Below are 25,864 nucleotides of genomic sequence, written 5' to 3' on the forward strand. Positions count from 1 at the left end.
GACAGTGCTTCTGCCACTGAACTATCTCCCCAGCCCCATCCCTCCAGTCTCTTCCCTGGCCTGACCACTTAGGACCTTTCACCTGTCAGATCTCTGCCACACCAGGGAACCTATCCACCCAGGACTCCTATATAGGTCTGGATCTTCTCGCTTATCTGCTTGCCTTCAGAGAGACCATGGGTATCCGCTGCTAAGGAAGACATCCAGGCGAGGGGGAGACTTAAGGACAAGACTTGGCCCTCCCTCACCAGCCCCTGACCCTGCTCACTCCTGCTCCAGATAGACAAGCTATGAAACTTCAACCATAGTCACACAGGCAAATGTCACATGCAGATATGCATCAGCTAGGACTTGTGGGGACCTGCAGCCTCACAACCGCAGGATGCACAGTCTGACTTGTCTGCAGAGGGGCCATGCACACCAGTGGATGGGGACACATCTAGTCACACAGGTACACAAACACATCTAGTCACACAGGTGCACAAAGCACACAGGATCCCCTACTGCTTGCCCTCCTCTTCACTCTCCTCTCCCATCCTTCCTTTCCCCAACACCATGTGCCCATCTCCACACAATGCTAGTGTGACTGTGGTGGCCTTCCAGAGTCTGTCTGACCCTCAGGAGCAAGAGTTGGGGGTGCTGAGGGACTCAGGTCTTGCCCTTAAGCCCTGTCTTCAGGCCTCCTAACTTTCTTGGCCACTGAGAGCCCTGGCCCCTCTGCGGGAAGGAGAGAGTGGAGCAGGCCTGACCTGATCCCCTTCGTGCCTATTCAGTCCAGACCAGCCTTGGTACTCTCTTGGTCCCCGTTCCCTACATCTGTGCAAGGGCCCTTCTTTGGGAGCACAAGGGACATAAGTCTGTGGATTTGGGGACTCTGGAGACAAAAACTTTCCAAAGGCCCTCAGCCCAAGCCCTCTGGTCCTGGGAAGGGCAGAGCCTGGGCTCAGATGCAGGAGGGGCGGGAAAGGGGCAGGATTTATGGCATTTCCCCTCTGGCTGGAAACAAAGGCAGATTCCTGTGTGCAGCGTGGTCAATCCGGTCCCACCCACTGGAGGGCTGGAGCTGAAGGAAATCCCGCCTGGCCTCTGGCCTTGCCCAGCCACTCAGCCCCTTCTTCAAACAATCTCTCTCTGAGCAGGAGCTGTTACCTACCCTCAAATCCTGGAGATGGTTTCCTACCCAGTGGGGGCCTTTGCCTCAGACTTCCCAGGCAGCACCACCTCCCCCAGTCTCCTGATTCTTTTTTTTTTTTGGCAGAACCGGGGATTGAACTCAGGCTCAGGGAAGTGCTTGTTCCACTGAGCCATCTCCCGGCCCCACCTCCCCTGAGTCTCTTGCCAGTTCATCTCTCTCTTGCCAGTTCATCTCCTGCCTTTCTTCACCTAGACCTGGCTTCTTATTAGAGTGGGGAAATGTCTAAATGCTTCTAGGAAGACTAGTACCAGGCTGGGGAGATAGCTCAGTAGAATAAGTGCTTGCCTGGCAAGCGCAAGGTCCTGAGTTCAATTCCTGGTACCTAAAAAAAAAAAAAAAAAAAAAGACTAGCATCATCCAAAACACTCACCACAGTCCTAGAGGCATCCATAGTGACCTATTCCACCTGAACAGCCCCAAACCGAGGTCACTCACTCAGTGAATTGACATAGCTCCCTTTTGTGCATCAGGATTGCAGCTCCAGGGAAGGGGGCTGGTGCCACTCTCCTTACTCAGTGAAGATCCAGGAGATCCTATCTGGGACTAACAGAAGAGGAACAAAAGATTTGGCTCTATTATTTAAATGTAAACTAAGCCGCACAGCACCTGCCTGGCAAGCCAGAGGTAGTGAGTTCAATTCTTGGTACCCAGAAAAAACAAAACAAAATAAATAAATGTAAGCCAGGTGGGCATGGTGGCACATACCTGTAATCCCACATTCAGAAGGCTGAAGCAGGAGGATTGTTACAAGTTTGAGAGCAGCCTGGGCAACAAAATAAGCTTAAGGCCAGCCTAAACTGCTTAGTGAGATCCTGTCTAAAAAAAAAAAAAAAGAAAGAAAGAAAGAAAAAATATATACAATAAAAATCATATAATAATAATTAGAGTTAGAGCATCAAAAAGACCTAAATCCTGAAGATTTTGAATAATGCCTTAAGTTTTAAGACATAAAGACAGTCACGCACACGATTGAATCTGAAGCAAATGTCACAAAACAAATACATAGCTGAAACTGTGAAAGAAGGGTGTCTCCAGCAAGAGGGTCTGGGGATGGGTATACTTGTTTCTCGTTATAAACTTTCTTTTATTTATTTATGTGTGTGTGTGTGTGTGTGTGTGTGTGGCCAGCTCAGCCCACCAGGGGGCGGCCCTGGCTGGCGTGTGGTGCTGGGGGATTGAACCGCAGTCCCTGTGCTTTGCCAAGCTTGTTCTAAGTAGGTGCTTTAGACCACTGAGCCATCTCCCCAGGCCCTTAACTTTTTCAAAATGGCTGCCTTCTACATTACAGCCCCCTCCAGCGACTCTGTCTGTATTCGTCTGTGTAACAGTCCCTCGTGTAACCACTGGAGGAGGCAACCATTCTTACTTGTCTTTGAACAGATGAAACAGGAGCCATGCTGCTGCCACTCCTGGCTTTGGTCTGCTGACTCCCAGTTCAATGCTCCTTCTCCTGTTCCACAGCGTGGCCTTCTCCCTCCCTGCGAACCAGACATCTGGTGTTAGCTTCACAGCAGTAGAGGACCTGCTCCTGTACTCTGCTGTTAGTTTCAGAATGTGGCAGAGAAGGAGTTCTCAACCCTTCCTACAGGTATGGAAACCGAGGCTGACTGGCAAGTGTTCTCACTCACAGCGTGCATTCTGCCCGATGTCCCCTTCTGCCCCTCAGCAGCCAGGCCAGCCTGGTGGAGCCAGTTGAGGGCTCCAAGAAGAGCAGGAGAAGGGCAATCTAGAGTCTGCTGCACTGGCAAGAGGAGATGGGCTTCATGCCCACCACCTCCTGTGGCCTCTCCCGGCACCTGCTAAACTCCAGTCTCCTCCGCCCTGATGGGCCCTTCTTCCCTCAGCAGGCTCCATCCTGAGATGGGTCATCCTGATTGCTGAGCGGTGAGCAGGAAGTAGACAACCCCATCTAGAGGCCATGGGGAAGAGCTGGGAGAAAGAGGAACAAGGCTTGGCCACTCCAGCTCTGGGATCTTGCTGGTGTCCGCCAGCCACTTCCTGAGAAGTTCTGACTTCTCCACCCTCCCCAAACTAGGTACCAGTAAAACTGCTTTCTGGCCTGAGTTACAATAAGAGAACCTGGGACAAGTAGCTTCCTGAACCTTAGAGCCAAAGAATAGCACAGAAGGCTGGGAGGAGCCTGCAGGATTCTCTGGCCTAAATCCCTCAGCATACAAAGGAGCAAAGGGAGGCACAAAGAAGTGATCCAGGCCTGGAACCTAGAACTCACTCCCTGCTTGCTGTTCCTTTCAGAATACTACCATGCCCCCCAACCCGAGAGCTGAAGGACACCTACAGGGTCATTTCCTCTCCCTCTTCCTCTGGGCATAACTTAGACTCCATTCATATAGCTGCTGTAAAAATCTCTCTTGGGTTTTTAATAAATAGGCCAGTGGTATCTCTCCCACTTCTCCCTAAAAGGAGAGCCCTAACTGGTCCTCCTAGAGTACTCTGTTCTACTGGATTTGTGTCTGGAGTGTTGAACAAACTCATAGGCTGTCTAATCTAATTTTCCCATTCTACATTTCTCCCTTCTTTTTTCCTTTTTTGGTGCTGGCCATTGAATGCTGGGTCTTGCATATAGTAGGTAAGTGCTCTACCACTGAGCTACATCCTCAGCCCTCTATTCTGCAATTTAAGTGGAGCAAAGCCCAGCTCACCCTCTGCTAATGTCCCTCTTTTGCTTTTCTTTCTATTCCTCTTGTACAGAACTGCTACATTATTTATGCAACCTAGTACAAAAACGAAAGTTCTGAGTTCATTGTTCTTTAAAAATCATTTAAAATAGTATAAAGAATGTCAAGATGGCAACCAAAGAGCATTAAACCAAGTATGGAGGCCTGAATGTCTGCATAGGCCACATACCCACGAAGCAGGCTCTGCACTGGGCTACCGTGATGCTTGAATTTTACTCGTAGCTAATCCTGAAAGGTCAAGGAGTCCATTGCCCTGCGGCATCTGCCACAAATAGCCCCACAAGTTCCAGGCCTCTGTTTCAGGCAGTGCTGGGAAATCCCTCTGCATACCTAAATCTTTTTTTTTTTTTTTTTTTTTTTTTTTTTTTTTTTTTTTTTTTTTTGCGGAACCGGGAATTGAACTCAGGCCCTTGCACTTGCCAGGCAAGCGCTTATTCTACTGAGTTATTTCTCCGGCCCCTCTTTTTTTTTTTTTTTTTTAATAATCTATTTATTTATTTATTTGGTACAGGGTCTCACTATGCATCCAGTACAGCATGCAGTACTGGGGATCAAACCCAGGTCCTTGAATTTGCCAGGCAGGCGCTTAGACCACTGAGCTATATCCCCAGCCCCCCCACTGAGCTATATCCCCAGCCCCTGCATACCTAAATCTTGATCAGAGCGTCTTTTGGGCCTGTTTCCTCTTGTTCTGTCTTCATTGAGTACAGAGAACAGCTGGTCCCTCTGAGCAGTTAATTCCTGTAGACTTGGACACAGTCTGTAATTCCTTTTCCATGTCCTCATTGGCCTGTGGCTCCAGTGCTTTCTCCAAGTCTGTGTCCCTCCTCTGAGACTTTCCCCAGGTTCCTTGTGTGCTGTGGGAGGCAAGGGGGTTGCAAGAGCCCCCAAAGTACCACTCAGGATCCAGAGGGCTCAGTGCCGTGGAAGGCTGGGGAGATTCCAGTGCCATCTGCCACTGGTTCTTCATCACAAAACCTACTCTATTATTATTTCCTTCATGAACCCTGCCCAGACTGTCTCCCACACCCACCATCTCTCAGATCTTGATCTCCTCAATGATTTCTTTTATCTGCTTCCTTGAGGGGGCAGGACTGGAACTCAGATGGTGGAGGTCCCACAGGGTCCTGAACCATAGCTCTTACTTCCACAGAGATCCATAGGTTGGGGGAAGAAAGGGTTGGCCAGAAGCCATAGCAGCGCAGGGGGAAGGTGGTTGTGAATGATGTGGCCACAAAGCTACATTCCTAGTTCTGCTGCTAATGCAGTGCCAAAGTGGCTGCCATAATCTTAAAGGACAGATACCGTAATCCCATAGTACTTCCTATTGGCTTGGGGACACTGAAATTTGGGTGTGGCAAGCTTGTAAAACTTCACTAGGCTCACAACAGGGATTTCAGCAGAGGAAGCAAGTTATCAACAACCAAAGCCGATGCTGTATGAGCCTCTGGCTGTTGACCCCCACCTTCTATTCCTGCAGAAGGGCTGGTGGAGTGGGAAACCCACCTTGCAGAATCTCCTTGTTAGTGGAAGACACCCTGGAGGCCTTCAGCGAGCTCTAAGGTCACGCCATCCCCAGGTTTCTCACATATTAGCTTAATTCACAGACTCCTTCATGGCGGGAATGCCTACTCCTGGTCAGGCTCTGTCAGGGGAACCTTACTATAAACTGATATAGATGTCACGCCCTCTCTCATAGCCCTAGGATCATTGCACGTTCTGCTCAAAAGAGATGAAGGTGCTAATGTGTCCCTTGCCTCAGGTCACACAAGCAACCTGGTTTCCCAGTAGGTAGGTTGATTTCAGAGCGTGTGCAGACTGGGAGGCTCACAGTGCCTGGGGTCAACAGGGCAAGCAGGTCTGCCTCCAGCGTGGGGAGGAAGATCTTTATGCCTCTCAGCTCGGTTTCCTCGCTTCTGAGGCTCCAGTAGTTGGGCCCCAAGTCTTCCAGGAAGGGGGACAGTCCCAGCAGCTCCCAGCATCTTCACCATCCTGGCTGCCTTGGAGGCCAGAGCACCCTCATCAAGAGCCCGGAGCTGGTATTCACCACTGGCCCAGAGCCCCCCTCCCAATGTGGGCCTCTATACCCCTGTACTGGGCACTGATGGGGAGGGGACAGTGGGTGTGGGGACAGGAGGGAGGAGACAAAAGGATTTAAGCCCGCAGCAGAGTCCCAGAGGGCGGAGCCAAAATCTATCTGGACCCCGCCAGCCACTCACTGCTGCGCTAAGCCTCTTAGACTGAGAACCCGGGTTGAAGGCGGGTTAAGGACAGGTGACGTCCCTCGCCCTACAGTTCCCTCGGTGCCCCCCACCCTAGCCGCCAGACGGCGCCCCATACACACATCCAGTCTCGGCTGTGGCCTTTACGGCTCAGGCCCGGGACCCGAGTTCAAGGCCCAAGGGAGGCGGTGGAGGGAGCTGGGGCGGGGTCAGGACTCCGAGCCGGGTGGCCTGGAGACCGGGAGCGGCGCGAGGGGCCCGGTCCTGCGGGCCAACAGGCAGCCCGTCGGCGCGCTGGGCAATAGGAAACAGTTTATTAGGAGGGAGTGGTGGAGCCGAGCCAGGCAGGAAGACGCTGGAATAAGAAACATTTTTGCTCCAGCCCCCTTTCCAGTCCCGGGAGGCCGCCGCGCCTGCAGCTTCGAGCGAGCCCCTCCCCAGCTCCAGCCCCGTCCGGGGCCGCGCCTGGCCCCCGGCCCCCTCCCTGTCCCCGGCCCAGCGCTCGTCGTGTGACTCGGGTCCTGTCTGCGGACCCAAAGGTGAGTCGAGGGCTGCGGGCCGGATCCGGCGGGACCGGGCAGGGCCACGTGACCCCCGCCCCACTGGGCCCTTCTTTTGGGTGAATCTGAGAGGTGGCCACAGGGCCACTCCCAGCTACTCAGGAGCACCAGCTATCTTCCCTGTACAGATCCATCTGCCCAGTCCCCTTTCTGAACCTGGAGTCTTGACTGGGAATCAGAAATCTTTAACTTTTCTCTCTTACCTGAATTCCTAAATGGGCAGACGCATTCTCACTACTGGGCTGGATTGGGAGTGGGTGTCCACTTGAGCGCTGTTGAACGTCCCTTGGGGCTGACCTTTCCCAGGCTAGCCCTGCAGCGCTTGCCTAGCAAAGCTGACACCAACTCCATCCCACCAGCCTCGCCCCAAGCCGGGACAGTTGCCTAATCCTCATGCCAAAGCGGGTCCCAGGCACTCCCTGGGCTGGGACCCCAGTTTCTCAGTCTGCCCTGGGCCCTGAAGCCCTGAGATCTCTGGGCTGGCTGCCCAGCCCCTCTTTTCTTCCTCAAGTATAGGCCCTGAGTGGGCAGTAGTAGCCCTCCCTGTCTGGGGCAGCACCTGGCTGAGTTGGGATCTCTCATCGATCCACGTGTCCTCGTACCTGTCCCCTAACCTGTCTTCTTTGTCACTGAGTTGTTAATTTAAAATGGCTACTATTTTTTGAGCGCTTATTATGTAGACACTTAGGTATTTTTCTCAAGTAATCTTGGTCACCACTGAGCAGCAGAGGGGTTACATGCTCATCCTATAAGACAGAAAACAAGTTGAGATCTGAATAACTTGTCCAAAGCTCATCAGGTGATGTAAATAGCATGATTGGGGCTGTGGTAACATGTAAGTGCTTACTGTGTATTAATTAGTACTCTACTAAATAATTTCTACTACATTATAGCTATGAAGTAAACACTGCTATTCTTCTCACTTTACATATAAGGAGAAGTCTAAGTACAGGAAGTTAAGTGACTTGCCCCAGTTGCATAGCTCTAAATCATAGAGGCAAGACTTGAACCCAGAGCTACATGATCCAGAGCTCAGGCCTTGATCTCATGTTATGCAGCAGTCCTTCCCCTTATTGGCTTCTTGCTTATCTGCAGTTTTGCTTTTTGGGGTTATCTGTTATCTGCAGTCAGCTGTGGTGTTGAAATCATAAGTGGAGAGTCAGGCACGATGGCACAGGCTCCTAATTCCAGCCACTCAGGAGGCCGAGGCAGGAAGATCACAAATTCAAAGCCAGGCTGAGTAACTTACCTATCTCAAAATAAAACAACAAGGGAGATATAGTGCAGTGATAAAGCACTTTGGGGATTCAACAAAGTGAAAGCAAAAGTAATGTCCAGAAATAAAAAAATTGCAAGTTTTAAATTGTGCACTGGTCCTGATTTGCGTGGTGAAATCTTGCACGGCTGCATTCCATCCCTCCTGGACACCAAGTGTCATTTGTCCAGGGTCTATGCTGGAGAAGCTGCCCTACCCAGTAGTCTGCTATCTTACTAATCAGATTGGCTGCAGAGATTTTGCCAGGCTGGTGCTCACATACCCATTATTTTACTTCATAATTCCCCCAAAGGGCAAGAGTAGTGAAGCTGTTGATTTTGATGGAGAAGCTGTACAGTTTCTCCTTTAAATAAAAGATGAGCCAGTGAGATAGCTCAGTGGTCTAAAGCGCCTTTATAGGCAAGTTCAGGCAAGCATGCAGGGACTGTGCTTCGATCCCCAGCACCGCATGCTGCGCCAGTGTCCCCCTCAGGGTAGGCTAAGCTAGCCATCAAAAAAAAAAAAAAGATGAAAGTAAAAGTTTTTATTACAGTATAATTGTTATGATGTGTTACTATTTATTGGTAATCTATTTATTCTGCCTTATTTATTTACTTACTTTCGAGACAGGTTCTCACTATGTAGTTGAGGCTGGCTTTGAGCTCACTTTGTAACCCAGTCTGGCTTCAAACTCGCAACCATCCTCCTGCCTCAGTCTCCCAAGTGCTGGGATTATAGGCATGTACCACCATGTCCGATTTTGCCCTGCCTAATTTTAAACTAAATAATTTGGTTTAAATTAAACTAAAATAGGTATAAGCAACTTTATTATAGGTGTGGATGTGTAGGAAAAAGATCATAGTGTGCATAGGATTTGCTATGATCCACAGTTTCAGCTACCCACTGGGGGCCTTGGAACACCTTCCCCTCAGACAAGGAAGAACTGTGCTGTGCTGTCTCCATCTTCTGCCGGTGACTCTAATGTCCAGACTTGTTCTGCTGCAATACATGGTTGTAAAGGGCTAATAACCTGGTGGGACTGAATCGTAAAGGCAACTCCAGGTGAACAGCTTGGCCTGGTGCTGCTGGAGCATGACTTCATGAAGTGTATGCAAGGCAAATGGTTATGTTTGGGCTGAGGATACAGCTCAGCAGTAGGGTACTCACTTAGAATGCAAGAGGCCCTAGGCTCAATCTGGGGTCCAAAAAAAGGAGGAAAAGAAGAAGAAGAAAAAAAAAGGATGGTTGCATTCGACATAATGCTTTCCCTTCCTTGTAACAGGCACTGCTGGGCTGAGCCCTGCTGCTGACAGGAACAGGTTTAATCAGTCCCTCAGGTGTGATAGGGAGAAAAAAATCAACAGCCACCTCCCAGGTGCGTCCCCACCATGGCTTCCCCCACCTGAGGCCCAAACACTGACTAAGCCTACTGCATGTCTCTGGGTATCGACACTTACAAGTAAACCAGAGTAGGAAACCTATTGGCGACAGCAGCAATGGGCTGTTAATGTCTTCTGAAAACCTATACAATTTTTTTCTCCTTGGAGGACTCACCTAACTCCAAACAACTGGAAGAATAACAAGGACAAAGAGGATTTCTTATCAGCAACTTAAACTTACCAAGGCAGACTTACTGCCTCTGGACAAGAAACTCACCATCCCAAGCCCTGGATTCCTCACTGGACTGTTGTGAGGAGTAAGTGAGATGCACCCTAATTAGTACAAGGAGCAGACAAACTACTGTTATTATTTCACAGTGCTAAGCTAATGTTTGAAACTAGTTTTAACATTTGTTATTTCTGGCCAACACCCCTGATGCTTTTTTCTGCAGGAGATCTTTCTCGAAGTTTGGCTTAGAAGCAAAAAGATACTGCTAGGCCCAGGCATTGCTACAGTCAAATTTCTGAGTGATGGTGTTGAGCCAGGACCCCTTCTATATCAATCTCACAAAGGCTCCATTGGGAATTCGACAGTCCCAGTCTTCCCAGGATTATTAGGTCAGAAGTGAGTTTTATAAATCCTGCCAGCTCTTCCCTACCCTGCCGATATCTAGAACAAAGTCCTCGTGTCCATCCTTGCTTCAGTGTCACCAGGTCTCCTGTGGCAATGGGAGTGAGGGTCCCTTCCCTATGTGGCCTGTTCTCACCAGCAGGGCCCTGCCCAGCAAGGCAGAAGTACAGGACTTAGTCATAACTGTGTGGAGGACGCAGTTCTCAAAGTGTGGTGCCCACAGAGATGTATCAGAATTCCCTGAAGAATGCATGTTCCTTGCTGGTCCCAGGTAGATTGAGTAAGAATCTGAAGTGACGGTGAGACCAAAGGATGTGCATTTCTAACCCACTGCAGAGGACTCTGTGTGACAGAGGGGTGTGGGTGGATGGGAGACACAGACAAGTGGAAGCTCAGAAGCTCAGCAGAAGACCCTAGAAGGCTGCCACCTTTCATCCTTCACGTCAGCCTTTTTCCTTCCTGCCTGTACCCTCTTCTTAGCCACCATCCAGGGAGGTGAAGACCACCACATTCAGTTCACCTGGGGTTCTCTCTTTATCCAGGTGCCAGCCCTCACTCAGAGTGCTTGCCCGAGTCCTCAGTGGCTACCAGGAGAGACCAGAGGCAGAAGATCAGGCAGAGGCTGGGGACACAGCAGCAGCAGCAGCCCAGGGCTCTGTTTCCTCCCCCAGCCTGGGCCTCTAGGGCAGAGGAAGCCCAGCAGGAAGGCCAGAGCGGCCATGAGGCAGAGGCCCGTGAAGCCCCCCACCCCACCCCCAGCCACCTGGTCCTCACAGTGCCAGTATCTCAGGTGGTCATCTGGCATCATTCTTACACAGCAGGACATCTGCGGTTCATGCAGCCACATACCCAACCCTATCAGCCTCACTTTATCAAGCCAATGGCCATTCTCAAACTCGTATTAGCCACCCTAGCTGAGGCGCCAATCCCAGACACACACCTGCAAGCTCTCAGCCATTCACAAAGTCCTCATGGCTGTCTGATCACCATCCTCCTCCTCTCTTTAGGGGAAGAGGTCCCGGGGCTGGGCCTCACATGCTAGGTATGCACTGTACGGCTGACCCACACTGCCAGCTACTGACTTTTTCTAAAGCTTTGAGAAATGAAGGAGGGGCAGCTTCTGAGCTCTAGTTGGTTGGAGACTATGGTAGATGAGAATTAACTCCCCTTAACCCTGTCCATCAAACTTCTGGCAAAGTCCCACTCTGCCAGCCATGGGAGGTCAAACATTCAGTGTCTAAGTGTTTCACTTCCTCTCCCACACCCACAGCCCTCCCCTGGCCCTTTCCCTGAACAGCAGTGAGGGAGAAGGGGGCCAGAGAACAGCTCTGAGAGGCCCCTATTTCTCAAGTGAGATAGCAGAAGGGCTCCCTGACACCTGGCAGGACCCAGCACTGTTCACACTTTGTACACTTACAACACTGGACTAGGAGTCAACACATATCTGGCCCTGGGCAAGCTCCCTCCCGGGTGTGAGCCTTAGTCCCATCCCATCTCTAAAGTCAGGAGTCAAATTCTGTGATGTCCCAGGACTCTGTCCTGTGTGTCTCAGCCCAGGTGGCTCCTTCAGGCCCTGCAGCTGTCTCCCACCCTCACCTCCCCTCACAGTCTGCCCTTAAGTCTCTCCTTTGCGTGACTGCTGCCTGTTCTATCCAGACTTCAATCTAAACAATCTTGATTCCTGTTCCCGGTTTGGCAGGACCCTGAATGGCAGGAAGTGAAGACAGGAGCCTGTTTATGTTTGAGGCAGCCAGGGCTGGGGGGTGGGGAGGGCACTGGGAAAGGGGTGGGCAGGGGTGGAGGTTGCAAGAGGTTGAGCAGGAGGCAGAGGACTTACGGCACTGCTGAAGAGCCCGCTGGTACTCCAGTTTTGGCCCTCCCAGCCCACCTCCAGTCAGAACTCAGCAGAGGGGCACAGAGTCGCCTTGCCTCAGGCCCCTGTCACTCACACATGGCTTGCCACCCTCACCCCTAACAGGATGGTTTCCATAGGGAAGTGAATCAGGACTTCCCTTGCAGGCCCCGCCCCGAAGCCAGACACAGGAGCAGAGAGGTGGCCTCCCTGCCTCCCCTCACCAATAAAAAACTCCTAGTGATTTCCTCCTGGTAGGAACAAGTTGTGATCAGCAGCTGTCACATCTTGCAGAACTTACCTCGCCTCTCCTCTCCAGGGACGATGACCTTGGCCCACCCCAAAAGGGGCCTTCTGATGCTGCTGATGGCCTTGGGTCTGACCCAGGGTGAGTATGCAGAGAACAGCGGGAGGCATGGGCTCAGCCCAGGTCCCCTCCTGCAGGACCAAATCTGAAGTGTTAGCGACAGGAGATGGGAGCTGGACTGAAGTCAGGCTCTAAGAGGGCTCAGTTAGGCTCAGCCACCCCATCCTTCGCTGTTTGTCCTTTGGATACCAATCTTCAGGCCAGTGCCCTGACACACTCTAGGGTGGGAACCACAACTGGCTTATAGGTGGGGTGGAGGGAGTGGGAATGTTGGCAGGGAAAGCCTGAGAAAGCACTCGGGCCTGAACAGTAGGTTGGACCTGGGGCTGGGGGTGGATGGGGGCAGAAGATTTCCTGTCAGTCTCCTCTGCCCTGACTAGTAAGGCTCTGAGGAAAGGAGATCAGGGCTGGACGTAGAAGGCCAGGACCCAAAGGGCTTGTTTGAGGGATGGCAGGGAGCGGTCAGTGGGGCAGAAGTGAGGGTCAAGCTTACCTCCCGCCGGGCTGAGCCTCTGCTGTGTCTCCCAGGAAACCCTGTGGAGTACCTGGTGAACTGCACGTGTCGGAACCCACACTGCAAGGGGACCACCTGCCAGGGGCTCTGGTGCACAGCAGTGGTGTTTGTGGATGAGGAAGGTCACCGCCAGCAGTTCCAGGGCTGTGCGAGTCGGAACGAAGAGCTCTGCAGGGGGCGTCCCACTGAGTTTGTGAACCATTTCTGCTGCCACCAATCCTTCTGCAACCACAATGTATCCCTGTGGCTGGAGAGTAGGTCCAGCAGCCCCTCTCCATCTTCTCAGACCCCACCCTACCTTGCTTTTCTTTTGTGCTCTATGGGGTGAGGGGCAGGCATGGGGGACCAGCATGCTGGGATCTGACTGGCAGAATGGTCTGATCCAAGGGCAGGGAAGCTGGCCTGGTGGAAGCTGAGACTCAGTATACTCCTCCTCCAGCCACCCAGACTCCTCCAGAGCAGCCAAAAGTAGATAGCCATCTGCCTCTGATCCTGGGCCCTGTGCTGGCCTTGCTAGTGCTGGTGGCCTTGGGTGCCCTGGGCCTGTGGCATATCCGGCGAAGGCGGGAGAAGCAGCGAGGCCTGTACAGTGACCTGGGCGAGTCCAGCCTCATCCTGAAATCACCCGAGCAGAGGGACAGCATGTTGGGGGTACGGGTCTGGAGGGATTTGGAACTGAGGGCTGAGGGAGGGAATACAGGAGCCACAGAATCAGAGGGAGTCACCCAGAGATCATAGCTGGCTAGGAGCTGGGGGTGGGGAGGGAACACATTGAGACAAAGCAGCAGGACAGACCCTGATGTGGACAAAGAATGGGGCCACAGCTGGTGGGGCAGCCTCTCAGGGGCTTCTTGGTACCCTCAGGAATTCCTGGACAGCAACTGCACCACAGGCAGTGGTTCAGGGCTCCCCTTCCTGGTGCAAAGGACAGTGGCACGGCAGGTCACCCTGGTGGAATGTGTGGGTGAGTAGTAGGTGAGCCCAAGAGGGGGGGGGCTGAGGGCTCCCACAAACCTGGATCAGGATGAGGGGGCTCTTGGCTTCCAGGGACACCCATGGAGTTGGGCCTGGGTCAGAATGGGAATTCTCAGGGCCCGGAACTGACTGGGATGCGGTCCTTCTGCAGGAGTGGGGGTGGTCGCTAGCTCGGTTTGGGTCTGGATTAAGTTACCCATAAATTCAGGTCTGCATAGCATCAAGATGGGTGGAGGCAGCTCTTCCAGGGCTCTCTGTGCCCCATGTATAACCCTTGCCTTCCTTGCTGGCCACTGGATCAGGAAAGGGCCGCTATGGCGAAGTGTGGCAGGGCTTGTGGCATGGTGAGAGTGTGGCTATCAAGATCTTCTCCTCGAGGGATGAGCAGTCTTGGTTCCGGGAGACGGAGATCTACAATACAGTGTTGCTCCGACACGACAACATCCTAGGCAAGGGAGACAAACACAGTCAGTGATGGGTCTGGGACTCCTATCCCCCCATCCCTGGGTCATGGTCCACGGGCCTCTGGACATCGCCCTACTCCTGAAGGACTCCCAGCCCACCTGACTCCAGCTCCAGTTTCTGACCTAAATCGTAAATCCAATCAACCTTGTCTCAAGTCCCACCTTTACCCTGACCTAGTGCGCTCCCTGCCCCCGCCCTAGCCAGTCCAGCTTTCTTCCTCCCCAGCCCCTTGGCTGAGCCATCCTGCCCCCTCTTCACACAGGCTTCATCGCCTCAGATATGACCTCCCGCAACTCGAGCACACAGCTGTGGCTCATCACGCACTACCATGAGCACGGCTCCCTCTATGACTTCCTGCAGAGGCAGACGCTGGAGCCCCAGTTGGCCCTCAAGCTAGCTGTGTCTGCAGCATGCGGCCTGGCACACCTGCACATGGAGATCTTTGGTACTCAGGGCAAGCCGGCCATTGCCCACCGCGACCTCAAGAGCCGCAACGTGCTGGTGAAGAGCAACCTTCAATGTTGCATCGCAGACTTGGGTGAGCTGTGCAGGGGTGAGGTGCACAGGTGGGCGGGGTGGGTCCTTTGCAGGTGGGCGTGGTTTTTGCACTGTGCCTCTCTACCTGTTTTCCATGGGAGTGGGTGGTCATAGTAGTGCTTTAAAAACCTGGAAAAGTGTTTTGCTTCATTTCACTCCTGAAAGAACCCAAGGTACTTTTTTTTTTTAATTTTTTTTTTAATTTATTTGTGTGTGTGTGTGTGTGTGTGGCCAGCTCAGCCCACCAGGGGGCGGGGCTGGCTGGCATGTGGTGCTGGGGTATTGAACTGTGGTCCCTGTGCTTTGCTAAGCTTGTTCTAAGTAGATGCTTTAGACCACTGAGCCATCTCACCAGCCCCCCAAGGTACTTTTAACACCCTTTGCAAGCCCAGATTTCTTCTACCATCCACACTGGAGCTGGGAGAAATGGATAGAGAACCAGAAACCTGGGTTCTCATTATGGCTTCACGGTTGCCCTTCCTGGGCCTCCAGGTTCTGCTCTGTGAAATGGGCATAAGAAGCCTGCCTTGCCTATTCACATCCTGCTGGGTTCCTGGGAAGGGTGAAGGGTGACTGGGGCAGCTGGTTTCCCTCTGGCCACTGTCTTCCAGGTCATCTCAGGGCAGGTCTCCCTTTGCCTGCTCCCCTGTCCCTCACATCACTGTCCATCCCCACCCGAGGCAGCCCTGGTGTGGGCCAGGGTGGTGGCAGGAGTGACAGGCCTCGTACCCACAGGCCTGGCTGTGATGCACTCCCAGGGTAGCGATTACCTGGACATCGGCAACAACCCAAGAGTGGGCACCAAGCGGTACATGGCACCCGAGGTGCTGGATGAGCAGATCCGCACCGACTGCTTCGAGTCCTACAAGTGGACAGACATCTGGGCCTTTGGCCTGGTGCTGTGGGAGATCACTCGGCGGACCATTGTCAATGGTGAGGACCCACTGCGTCCTGTGGGGTGGGGTGAGGCAGGTGGAGGTGGGACTTTCTGCTGTGGCTGGTGCCCATGGCCTGAGGGATTTGGAACTAGACCTCCTGGCATCCCTTCACGGCCACTCGCCACCTGGCTCAGCTGAGTGACCTTTGAGGGTTCCTCTGGGCTGTCAGTCTGACTGTGAAATATTATTAACAGCTAACAGTTACTGGGATTAAACATATGCCATGCTATCGACTGTATACTTATTATATTGAAGTCTCCTGCATTGACAAGGAGGTGGTACTGCTTAGTGGTTAAGGCCTGGGCTTGGCATCAGATTGCCTGGGCTCAGGTCCAGCTTTCGCTGTGGCAGTGGAAAGACCATGCAGCCTCTCTGTTTCAGTTTCCTCATTTGTGAAATGAGAGTAAAAATAGCTTCTGTTTGTTGAGAAGTGAAATATTTGGAACAACATCTAGCACTCAGTATTCATGGTCATTACTGTTATAATAGAATGTGTGCCTGCCGTAGTATTATCCCCATTTTGTAGATGAGGCTGAGGTGCAGAATAGTGGCAGGCTAGAAGCGCCTCGGGGTCCAAAACCAGGCAGTTGGAGTCTGGGGTCAGGGATCTTTATGACTATGACACTTGAACCTCTGTGGTCCTTCATTTCTTTATCCACAAAAATGCAGGCTATCACTGCCGCAGGCTGTCACTGCCACCCTGCTTGCTTGCAGTGGTCTCATTATGACTGTGTGTTACCACAGAGAACTCTGATTTGGGGGGACTAGGAGCAAGTGGAGGCACCTGCTCCAGGCCAGTGATGTCCAGGCTTGGGGTAGACAGAAGATGACAGGTTGTGGCCAGCCAAATAGCTTAGTGGATTAAAGTGCCTGCAAGCAGGCACAGGGGCCGGGTGTTCAATCCCTGGGCCTGCTGTGCTGGGCCCACCCCTGGGGTGTGCTGAGGTGGTAATCAAGACCAGGCATGGTGATGCATGCCTATAATCCCAGCTCTTGGGAGGCTGTAAACAGGTGGATCACTATGAGTCCGATCTAGTAGTGAGACCCTGAACATCCTGTAGACCCTTCCCTAAAATAAAATAAATAAATAAGATGACAGGTTGTCTGCAGTGTGGGAACATTGCTAGCCTTTGTGGAGGCTGTCCTCGGCCAGGAGCTGCCAGTAGTCCTGGCAGGTTGAGGACAATCTTTAGGACTTGACTGGAGCCTTGCTCCTTCATAACAGGAATGCTTTTATTCTTGAGCACCTACCAGTTGCCAGCCTCTTGCCAGACTCCATTTGCCTTCACTGACCATGCGCTGAGCACAGAGATCTGGGTGTCACCAGTCCTTGGGGACACTCCCCAGCAGCTCCCAATCCTGGGCCTGGACAGCCCAAGTGGGCTAGAGGAGGCTGGAACTGTAGGACAGGGCACAAAGACACAGCCACAGCCTCTGGGACAAAGCTGAAGGCTGAAAAGGAAGGGCTGGGAGGGAGGCTGCTGGGCTGAGGGGGAAGCTCTGTCACCCCACACAGATTCGAAGCGCATTATAAACACTGTAATCTGGTGTCAGCCCCGGCACTGATTAAAGGCTCATTAGACACGCTCAAGCCTCTGCGCAGCACTGATTAGGGACGAGCTGCGCAGGGGCGGCTTGGAAGCCTGCCATAGGGACAGCAGCTGGCGAAGGCTTCACCGAGGTTGTGGCCTGTGTGGCCACAGTCCCCAGCCTAGGGCTGGGGAGCAGGATGGGCATGAGGCTGCGGCAGCTCCCCAGGCAGAGTTTTCAGAACACTCCTAAGGACTCACATTTGGGAGGACATGGGACAGGGTGGAGGGCTGCTGGCTGTGACCATCAGCGGAGGTCGGGGCCTTCCCTGGTGGGTGCTATGTGGGCCAGGGTAAAAGTTCTCTCCCCTTTGAAGAGGTGTCTTCTTGTTCTTACTACAGTCCTCCTCAATTAATTAGCTGCTCTCCCTTAAGTAGAGCATGGAGCTTGGGAGCAGGGCTTTGGTATTGGACTTTTAGGCTTAAATCCTAACTCGCATGGCAAGCGCAAGGGCCTGAGTTCAATCCCTAGTTCCGCAAAATAAATAAATAAATAAATAAAAATAAAAAATCCTAACTCTCATGTACTGCCTGTTGATCTTGGACAAATTTCTTAAACTCATTTGCCATAATTTCTTGGCTTATAAGCTAAGAGTATTGCATACCCCTTTTGGCCTTTTGGCGGTTTGGAATTTGATGCAGAACCTTTAGGACAGTGGTTAGCATGTAGCAAGCGTTTGGTGAAGATTACATATTATGGGGCATCAGTGATGGTCAGAGACAGGAAGGAGTACCTGATCCTGGGGAGAAGTCAGCTGGGGAAAGACTGGAAGGAGACCTAGCGTAGGAATCCAGCGGCATAGGTTGGAGACTTGACTTTGCCAGACTGGCTGTGTAATCTTGGGCTCAGCTTCTCTGAGCATCAGTTTCTGGGTCTCTAGCAGGAAGGTAATAATAGTATCCATTTCACAGCGTTGTTGTAAGGCCTAACAGGACACTGCATAGGTTGATAGCATAGTAACTGGCTCATGGAAAGTGTAAAACAAAGGTAGAAATTACTAATAGTAATACATATATTTATTGTGATATCCTTCTCACAGGCAGCATTCCCAGACAACTAACTTTCTGACCCTTATGTCAGAAAGGCTGGGCAAAGCTGTCCTTTGGGTGACAGGTGGTCTCCTTGGTTCCCAAGTGATTGTCTCATCCCCTCTCAATGTCCAGGTATTGTGGAGGACTACAGGCCACCCTTCTATGACTTGGTGCCCAATGACCCCAGCTTCGAGGACATGAAGAAAGTGGTGTGTGTTGACCAGCAGACTCCCACCATCCCCAACCGGCTGGCTGTAGACCCGGTGAGGCTTCTGTTGGAGCTGGGGTTGAGGCTGGGGATGGGATGGCATGGGGTGGGGGCTCACGGCTGGGATTTCTCAGTCCTAGAACTTGTTTTTGTTTTGTTTTTTTGTGGTACTGGGGATTGAACTCAAGCCCTAGAACTTGTAGGCCTTTGCTTCTCAGGTAAATTCAGGATGCCCTGGCCTGTGGATTCCACCTCCTTAGGATCCTTTGGTCAATCTGACATTTTCAGAACCGTCTACCTTGCCTTGTGAAAAGTCAGAGGGTCCCTGCTGTATTCTTGCTTAAGAGTCTTGGCTATCATTTGTCTTTTGCTTTCAAAAAGTTCTACATACTTTCATAAAAACATACTCATACAGGCATGAATATACTACTAAACACACTCTTAAACACATACACATCACAAATATGCCAGACTGTTAGCCCCATGAGGACAAAAAGCATAAGTCTTTTGCTCAGTCTTATGTCCATTACTTTTCATAGTACCTGGCAAGCAATACATGCTCAATAAATACTTATGGAAGGAATTACTAAATATATGCACATATGTATACATAAACACATACACATTTGCTCACAATGGATATACATAAAAAGCCACATAGATGCATTCCTCTGCATATATACATACCCTTACTCTCAGGAACTAGAGGAGGTAGGTTAGCTCATTCCAAGACCACTGAGCTTTCTGGGGTGGGCTTCATCCTGGACACATGCATTTTTGGGGCAGTGCCCCCTCCCCCTGCTTTCACCATCCACTGGGTCCAGCCCTGGTTGTTGCAAGGACTGGGAGTCACTGCTTCATGTACTGGGGTTTCCAGCTGCAGATAGTGACAGGAACCTGAAGATTTACAGATCTCCCTTTTGCAGTGGGTCCTGGAGGAGGAAGGGTGGGGTAAGGTTCCACAGGTGCTGTTTGTCCAGGGGCCCTGATGCTGCTGATGAGTTGAGGCTGGGGATGGAATGGCACAGGGTGCGGGCTCATGGCTGGGATTTCTCAGCCCTAGAACTTGTGTCTGAGGCCCTGGCTTCTTGGGTAGATTCAGAATGCCCTGGCCTGTGGATTCCACCTCCTTAGGATCCTTTGGTCAATCTGACATTTTCAGAACTTTCCACCTTGCCTTGTGAAAAGTCAGAGGGTCCCTGCTGTGTTTCTTGCTTAGAGTCTTGGCTGAGCATGTCTTGAGCATGCTTTCTGCCTTCCCCTACCCTCTTTCTCACTCCACTCTTTTCCTCTTCCATTTGCCTTCCTCTCCTCTTCCTTTCCTGGTTCCCTCCATTCTCCCCTCACTGTTTGCCTCTCTTCTTGTCCACTGTGCAACACTCTCACCCTCTTCTTCCTGTCCTCTCTCACTGTCTCTTTTCTTCCCAGCTTCATGTCCATGCTTCCTCTCCCCTGCCCCTCTTGCAATCCACAGGTTCTCTCAGGTCTGGCTCAGATGATGCAGGAGTGCTGGTACCCTAACCCCTCCGCCCGCCTCACTGCGCTTCGCATCAAGAAGACCCTACAGAAGCTCATCCAAGGCTCAGAGAAGCCCAAAGTTGTTCACTAGCCCAGGACCACTGGACTCCCTCTGCCTGCAGGGTGAGGCAGCAGGGCATGGTGGCCCATCTGGGTAAAGGTAGTGGGTATGTGTGTGTTGGGGCAGGGGTGCCCCCCTTTTGGGCAGCTGTGCTGGCCCAGCTGGGCCCCCAACTCATCCAGCCAAAAATACAGCTGGGGTGAAATCTGATCTCCTTGCTGTCTGGCCTGCTCAAAGTAGCCGGCTCCCTGACGCCTGGCTTTCTCCCCACCTCCATGCCAGTAGGCTGTACCCCCTACTACTTCCAAGGCAGGATGCAAAAGAAGCTTCAGAGCCAGGGAGAGGGGCAAACTAGAGAATCCTAGTTTAGGCCTGGACCTGGGCCTGCACTTTTCCCTGTCCTTGGTCAACCCCACTGCCTGGCTAGGACTGCCAGTATGGCAAAGGGCCTCACCCAACCCTCAGCAGAAGCTGCCCTGCTGGGCTTCAGCCTCTGGGACAAGCCTTAGGTACCCAGGGACCCTCTCCATGGCCTTATATGTCAGCATTCTATCTCCCCAATAAGACCCCAGCTAGCCAAATGGCAGCAGCCTAGAAGAGCTGGAGCCTGACTCTGCTAACCTCTAGTTCCTGCAGCAACCTGGCTGCCTTGCTGGGCCATTAACACCCTTGAAGTCCTGCTGAGGGTGTGTGGAGAGGTGACAGGTCATAAGGGTAGGGCTGGAACTTTCAGAATAATTGAAAGGGTGTCAGACTACACATGGAAGGGTAAGCTGGAGTGAGTGAGGAGACCTGGGCTCTGATCCTTGCTCTGTACTTGCTCCCTACCACCACAGTGGGATTTTCTTCCATCTCAGAATGTTTGTCTTTTCATTGACACACTGCAGGATTTGGACCTGACATCCTTTGAGACCTTTCCAGTTCTGTTTTGCTTTGAAGGTCAGCCTGTGTGACCTAAGTTTACCAGTTTCACCTATTCCTATACCCTGGCCCCTAGCAATGTGCCTCAAGATGAGATCTGAAAAGAACTGTGTCAGAGTCCAGGAGGTTGGAAGTGACTCCTAGTCTAATCCTGTATGCTCTAGATCTTGCCTTAAGCTGTTCCAGGGGCCATCCTTGGCTCACCCAGTCTTGGGCCTGCTGGGGCTGGAGGTCACTTCCCCTGGAATCTCCAAGGCACTAAAGAAACTCAGCTCCAGCCAAGAAACCTACAGTGCCCAGATTTCTGATTCTCATTGACCCTGACCCACAACCTTGGTCAAACCCCAGAGAGTGTCTCATTGTAACCCAAGAAAAACACACAAAAAAAAATCTAGTGTTTAGCTGTGTCCAGGGTATTTGTCCATGTACCGACAGGAAACCATGGCCCCTGGTAGGGTGTTTGGTGGGCTGGAGGGAGGTGGGTTGGAGGAAGCACTTGGGGGACAGGGGCAGGGCTCAGGCTAAGGACAAGGTCAGCCCTAAGCTTGGGTGGAAGCAGCCCACTAGCCTCCAGCCCTTGAGGGCAGAGAAGAAAGCTCCTGCCCCCTCCTATACACACAGCCTCCGCAGGCCGACCTGTGGTGTGTCTTCCACTGCCCGGTCTCAGCATGTTCCCAGGCTTGTCTCCCAGCATTGTGCAAGCCCGGAGGAGAACCAGGAAGCGAAACTGGGTGAAAACGGAAAGCAACACGTAGCAGTTGAGTTACAGGATCATTAGGACAGTTGGCAGTTTCTCTGAGCGCTAGAATCCACCCCATCAGGAATCAGGGTTCCTGCCGGAAGGATTTCTATCTCCGTTGGATTTGGGAGCAAAGCGGTTCTGAGACTGCAGGGAGAAATCCAAGGTAGCAGCTTCCCAAAGACTGAAAAATCCCTAAATGGAGAAGGAGGAGGAGTGACAGGGGAGGGTGGAGGGAAGCCACTGAGGACAGCAGTCTGCAGACGCTTCTGTGCCACCATAGGAGGCTTTCAGGATGGAAATTATACTGTTCTTACCCGGATATATTGTTTGTGGGAGCATTTGGCCTGTGCCTAACACGTACTGGGTCCTCAATAAGTCAAGGTTGAACCCTGAGCTCCTGCGGAGTCGTTCCAAGCCCCCGCCTCTGCAGTAGTAGTCAGTCGGCTGGCAGCGGTCCTGAGGGAAGGGGAGGGGCGGGTCAGCAGAGGGTCCCAAGTGCACGCCCCTGCGCTGCGGTCACCCCAGCGCGGGCTCATATCTTGGTTCGATCCCAGACTGGGAGCAGCCAGACCACCGCGCCCGCCACGTCGCCCTCTGCTGGCTGCTCAGCCGCGCCTTCCTCCCGGCCGCCTCCCACCCAGCAGGCTGCGGACAGCCGCAGCGGTCCAACTCGCCGGCTGCCGGTGTGAGTCCTGTTGGGCTTCGGGTCTGCAGGGACTGTGCCCCCAAAACCACAACTAGCAAGAAGCTTTCTGAGTTCATACTCAGAGGCAGATCGGGCCCTGCTTCCTCAACCCCCCACCCCCACCCCAAACAGGAGTCGGTGCACACCGGCAAGGGACCCACCTTAGGCTCAGGAAGCACCTCATTCCTCTCCCACTGCACCGCCTACAGCTGTGGGCGTGACAGGACAAGGGGGAGGCAGTTACTGAAAAAAGCTGGGAAACGGCCTTGTCAGGGGACACCCAAACCTAGAAAATCCGTGCCTTTGCATCAGACGCACCAATTCCTGCTACCAGGGAAGACTTTGCTGACCCCCTGCTGCTCCAGGTCGACTATACCTGCGGCCTTCCGCACTGGGGTCGTGGGTACCCCCGCAACAGCCAGCGTCTTCCAGAAGATTCTTAGACCAGCCTTGGAGGGTATAAATAGGGGGTTTCTAGCATCTCACCAAGGCAGCCTCTTCCGCCCCCCTTTGCCTATCAACCTGGTCCTCCTGATAGCCACACGCTCTGGTTGGAGAGCCGGGAGAAGGCAGTGGAAAGATTGCAGAGCCCGGGTTCTGCGAGGGCTGGGCAGGATCTGGGAAAGCAGAATAGGCCGTTGCTCTACCAGGTCAGCAGAGTCCTTGGAAAGGCCCTGTGCCTGAGACCCTCCTCGGTAGGGAGCCCCGCGGAACCTGCCTGCCGCTGAAGGAAGAAAACCTGCCGCCCCCTTTGCTTCTTGGCAGCTTTCCCTAATTTCCTGGGCAACCCCAGGCTCTGCCGACTTTCCTAGGAGAGAAAATTCTGCTTGGCCAGGTACCCCTGGAGGGTGACGGGTGCTGTACCTGCCTAAATAGGGGGAAGGTGGCCCTGGCAGCATAAAACTTGATATTTGCATGGGAAGGGGATTAAGGAAAGGAACAAGCTGTGCTTTGTGCATGCTGCCACTCCCCAAGGTGAATGTAAACCATGTACTGCAAACATGTACTAAAATAATAAAATAAAAATAAAATAAATCTCAATGCTGAATCCCCCCCACCCCCCAGCAGAGGCCTCATGGTACCTGGGCCCTCAAGGACAGTCCTCTCCACCCTCCCAGGCACCATCTTCCCTGGGTCCTGCCTCAAACTAGCCTTCCAGGAGGATGCTGTGCTTCCTTCTATCCTCCCTGGTGTGAGAATCAACAGTCTGAAACCAGCAAAGTGCTCCCATCTGCAAGGTTCACCCCGGGGGTGGGGAGTGGGGTGCATAGCCCAAGTCCAGTATCCCAGGGCTGGGACTGATGCTAGCAGCGTGATCATCGCACTGGGTGGGCGACTCTTGGAAAGAGCTGCTTCCACCAGGGCCACATTCATTTGCTAGAAATAGAGACAGAGGGCTTCTTGACTTTGCATATGATTTACATAATGTCATAGACACAGTCTATTTTCAGGCAGTTTTCAGGTTCAAGTGTTGTCACTGCTGCCCTGCGGGGTGTCATGTCTGGATGAGTCTCTTTTCTGTTCTTTCTCACCCACCCACTCTTAATGACCTACATCCCCAGCTGCAGGAGCAAATGTCGAGAAGGGAGAGAGTGGGGTTGTCCAGGAAGACACAGCAGGGCAGGAGACATACTGAAATCTCTGTCGCCACCATCACTAAAAGCAGTCTAATTGCTTGAGAGCAACCCTTGGGCAGGGGGGAAGTGGTGGGAAGCCAGGTAGCTCATCTCCTTTCTTGCCTCTCCTACTGGAACGCCAGTTTGAAGAAAGACATCTAGATACATAGACCTGTGCTTCTCAGCCACCCAGAAAGCCTTGCTTGGCCAAAATACTCCTTATGAGTATTTATTTTCAGCACTCAGATTTGATCTTTGCCTCCTAGGAAAACTGATTTTCTATCTGCCACTGTCCTAGGGGACACATCTGAGCAATTAGGATCTTTGTTTGATGATCAATATTTGTAAAGCACCTGAGAATAGAAAGAGGGCAGTCATGCTGTACCCCTCTTCTTTTCCTTCAAATAGCAGCCTTTGCAAAGTGCCCAGTTGTGCCCACGTGCATGCCTGACACAGGCACCAGACTGAGGGCACAGAGATAACGCAGAAGGGTCAGTCGGGATGACTATTACCAAGTTGTGTGTGATCTTGGCAGGTACTTGGCCTCTCCTCACCTAAGAAAGAGGGGCTTTGATGAAGATGAGGGACAAAGACAATTCTCCTTGCTTTATACAAGAGTTGTTTGGTTACCTGTCCTTGGTCACAAAGGGCCAGAGCTAGGGCCTTTTAGAGCTCCCTAAGACAGGCCTTCTGGCCTTGAGGCCAGTGTCGCATCTTTGTGGAGAGAAGGTTTTTACTTTCTCCTCTCTGCATCGAAGGATTCACCAGATGCCAGGGCAAAGAGCTTGGCTCCTGGGATTTCCAAGGCCATTCGGCCAGGATACCCACCCTCCACACACTACCCACAATTCCTGGTCCTGCTGGACCTGCCTCATCCCGTCAAGCAGGCGTTTCCTGTTGATAAGAAGCTCAGTCACAAATACTGATAAAGAGATGTAAAAAGGAAACTGACGGGCTTGGGTATAATGGACATTTTGTCTGTCTTTCTACCCTTCTCCCTTCTCCTGGCACCACCCTCCAAACTGCTTCCCAGAACTCAACAGAAAAAATGCCCCCTATGTCCATTCTGGGCCCTATTTTGGAGTTTCCAGGAATTTAGGTTGCAGACTTACACAGCTTTCGACATGAGCCTCGTTCAACCTAGGCCGGGATGGGAGCCCAGCGGCAGGAAGCCCCAGGCCCAGGGAAAGGGCAGTGGCACAGGAAGGAAGGACGGTCCAGCACAGGTTGCATCCAGGACCTTCCTCACTCCCTCCCTCTCTCTCGTCCCAGAGGCCTGGATCTAAGTCTGTAATTAGTGCATTTTCCATGATTTAAGTCTGAGGTCTATTAATGGAAAATTTCATTACTTTTTGACTGACTCTACTAATTTGGAATCTTTAATCCTTCGGGAGAAAAAGTGGGAAGGATGTTTAGGAAAATAAACAGAGCAAACAAGTTTTCAAAGCATGCCCTACTGCCAGGGTTTGGAGTCATAAACTCAGATGGACTGTGCTCAGCCTGCAGTTAAGACAACCTGCCACCAGGTGGGTGAGGAGGCCTTACCTCAAGTTGCCATCATATGGGGAGAGGTTCACATTTGATCATTTATTTTCCTTCTTCCCCAGAGATGCGATTCCTTAATAAAACAAGCGTGCAGAAGTGGAACAGAAGCCCTGTGTAGTGGTGCATGCCTGTAACCCCAGTATTCTGGGAAGCTGAGGCAGGAGGATCACAAATTCAAGGCCAGCCTAGGAGAATGTAGTAACTTAGTAAGACCCTGCCTCAAACTTAAAAAAAAAAAAAAAAAAAAGCTAAGGATGTAACTCACTGGGGAGGCTCTGGATTCGATCCTCAATACCGCAATAAATGGATGAAAGCAACAGCAATAAACTACTTGGAGACTTTCGGCTAGATTCTTTTTTTT

At 52.1% G+C, this 25,864-nt stretch overlaps 1 protein-coding gene and 1 long non-coding RNA gene across 4 annotated transcripts in view; one reads left to right on the forward strand and one right to left on the reverse strand.

Moving 5' to 3' along the window:
- Window positions 1-4,650, reverse strand: part of LOC111812011 — a 5,163-nt gene extending 513 nt beyond the window's left edge. Inside the window, exons 1-2 of the long non-coding RNA XR_002822471.1 lie at window positions 4,539-4,650; window positions 1,566-1,738 (exon numbers count right to left, since the gene is read on the reverse strand). This is a non-coding gene — a long non-coding RNA (uncharacterized LOC111812011). The remainder of the gene's footprint in view (window positions 1-1,565; window positions 1,739-4,538) is intronic.
- A 1,742-nt stretch (window positions 4,651-6,392) lies between these two features.
- Window positions 6,393-21,319, forward strand: Acvrl1 (activin A receptor like type 1). 3 transcript variants are annotated; one of them, XM_004637838.2, is made up of 10 exons: window positions 6,393-6,652; window positions 12,110-12,178; window positions 12,686-12,925; window positions 13,111-13,322; window positions 13,536-13,635; window positions 13,949-14,095; window positions 14,374-14,649; window positions 15,384-15,581; window positions 18,340-18,470; window positions 19,890-21,319. In XM_004637838.2, the coding sequence occupies exons 2-10, from the start codon at window positions 12,115-12,117 to the stop codon at window positions 20,022-20,024; spliced, it is 1,503 nt and encodes a 500-aa protein (XP_004637895.1). In that variant the 5' UTR covers window positions 6,393-6,652; window positions 12,110-12,114; the 3' UTR covers window positions 20,025-21,319. The 3 variants fall into 3 exon arrangements, with proteins under 3 accessions (XP_004637895.1, XP_023578677.1, XP_023578678.1); XM_023722909.1 differs by lacking the exon at window positions 6,393-6,652 and adding an exon at window positions 10,234-10,480; XM_023722910.1 differs by lacking the exon at window positions 6,393-6,652 and adding an exon at window positions 10,500-10,548.
- Window positions 21,320-25,864: the final 4,545 nt, after the last annotated feature.

Source organism: Octodon degus, unplaced genomic scaffold (assembly GCF_000260255.1).
Source record: "Octodon degus isolate 3935 unplaced genomic scaffold, OctDeg1.0 scaffold00093, whole genome shotgun sequence".
NCBI classification, from domain to species: Eukaryota; Metazoa; Chordata; class Mammalia; order Rodentia; family Octodontidae; genus Octodon; species Octodon degus.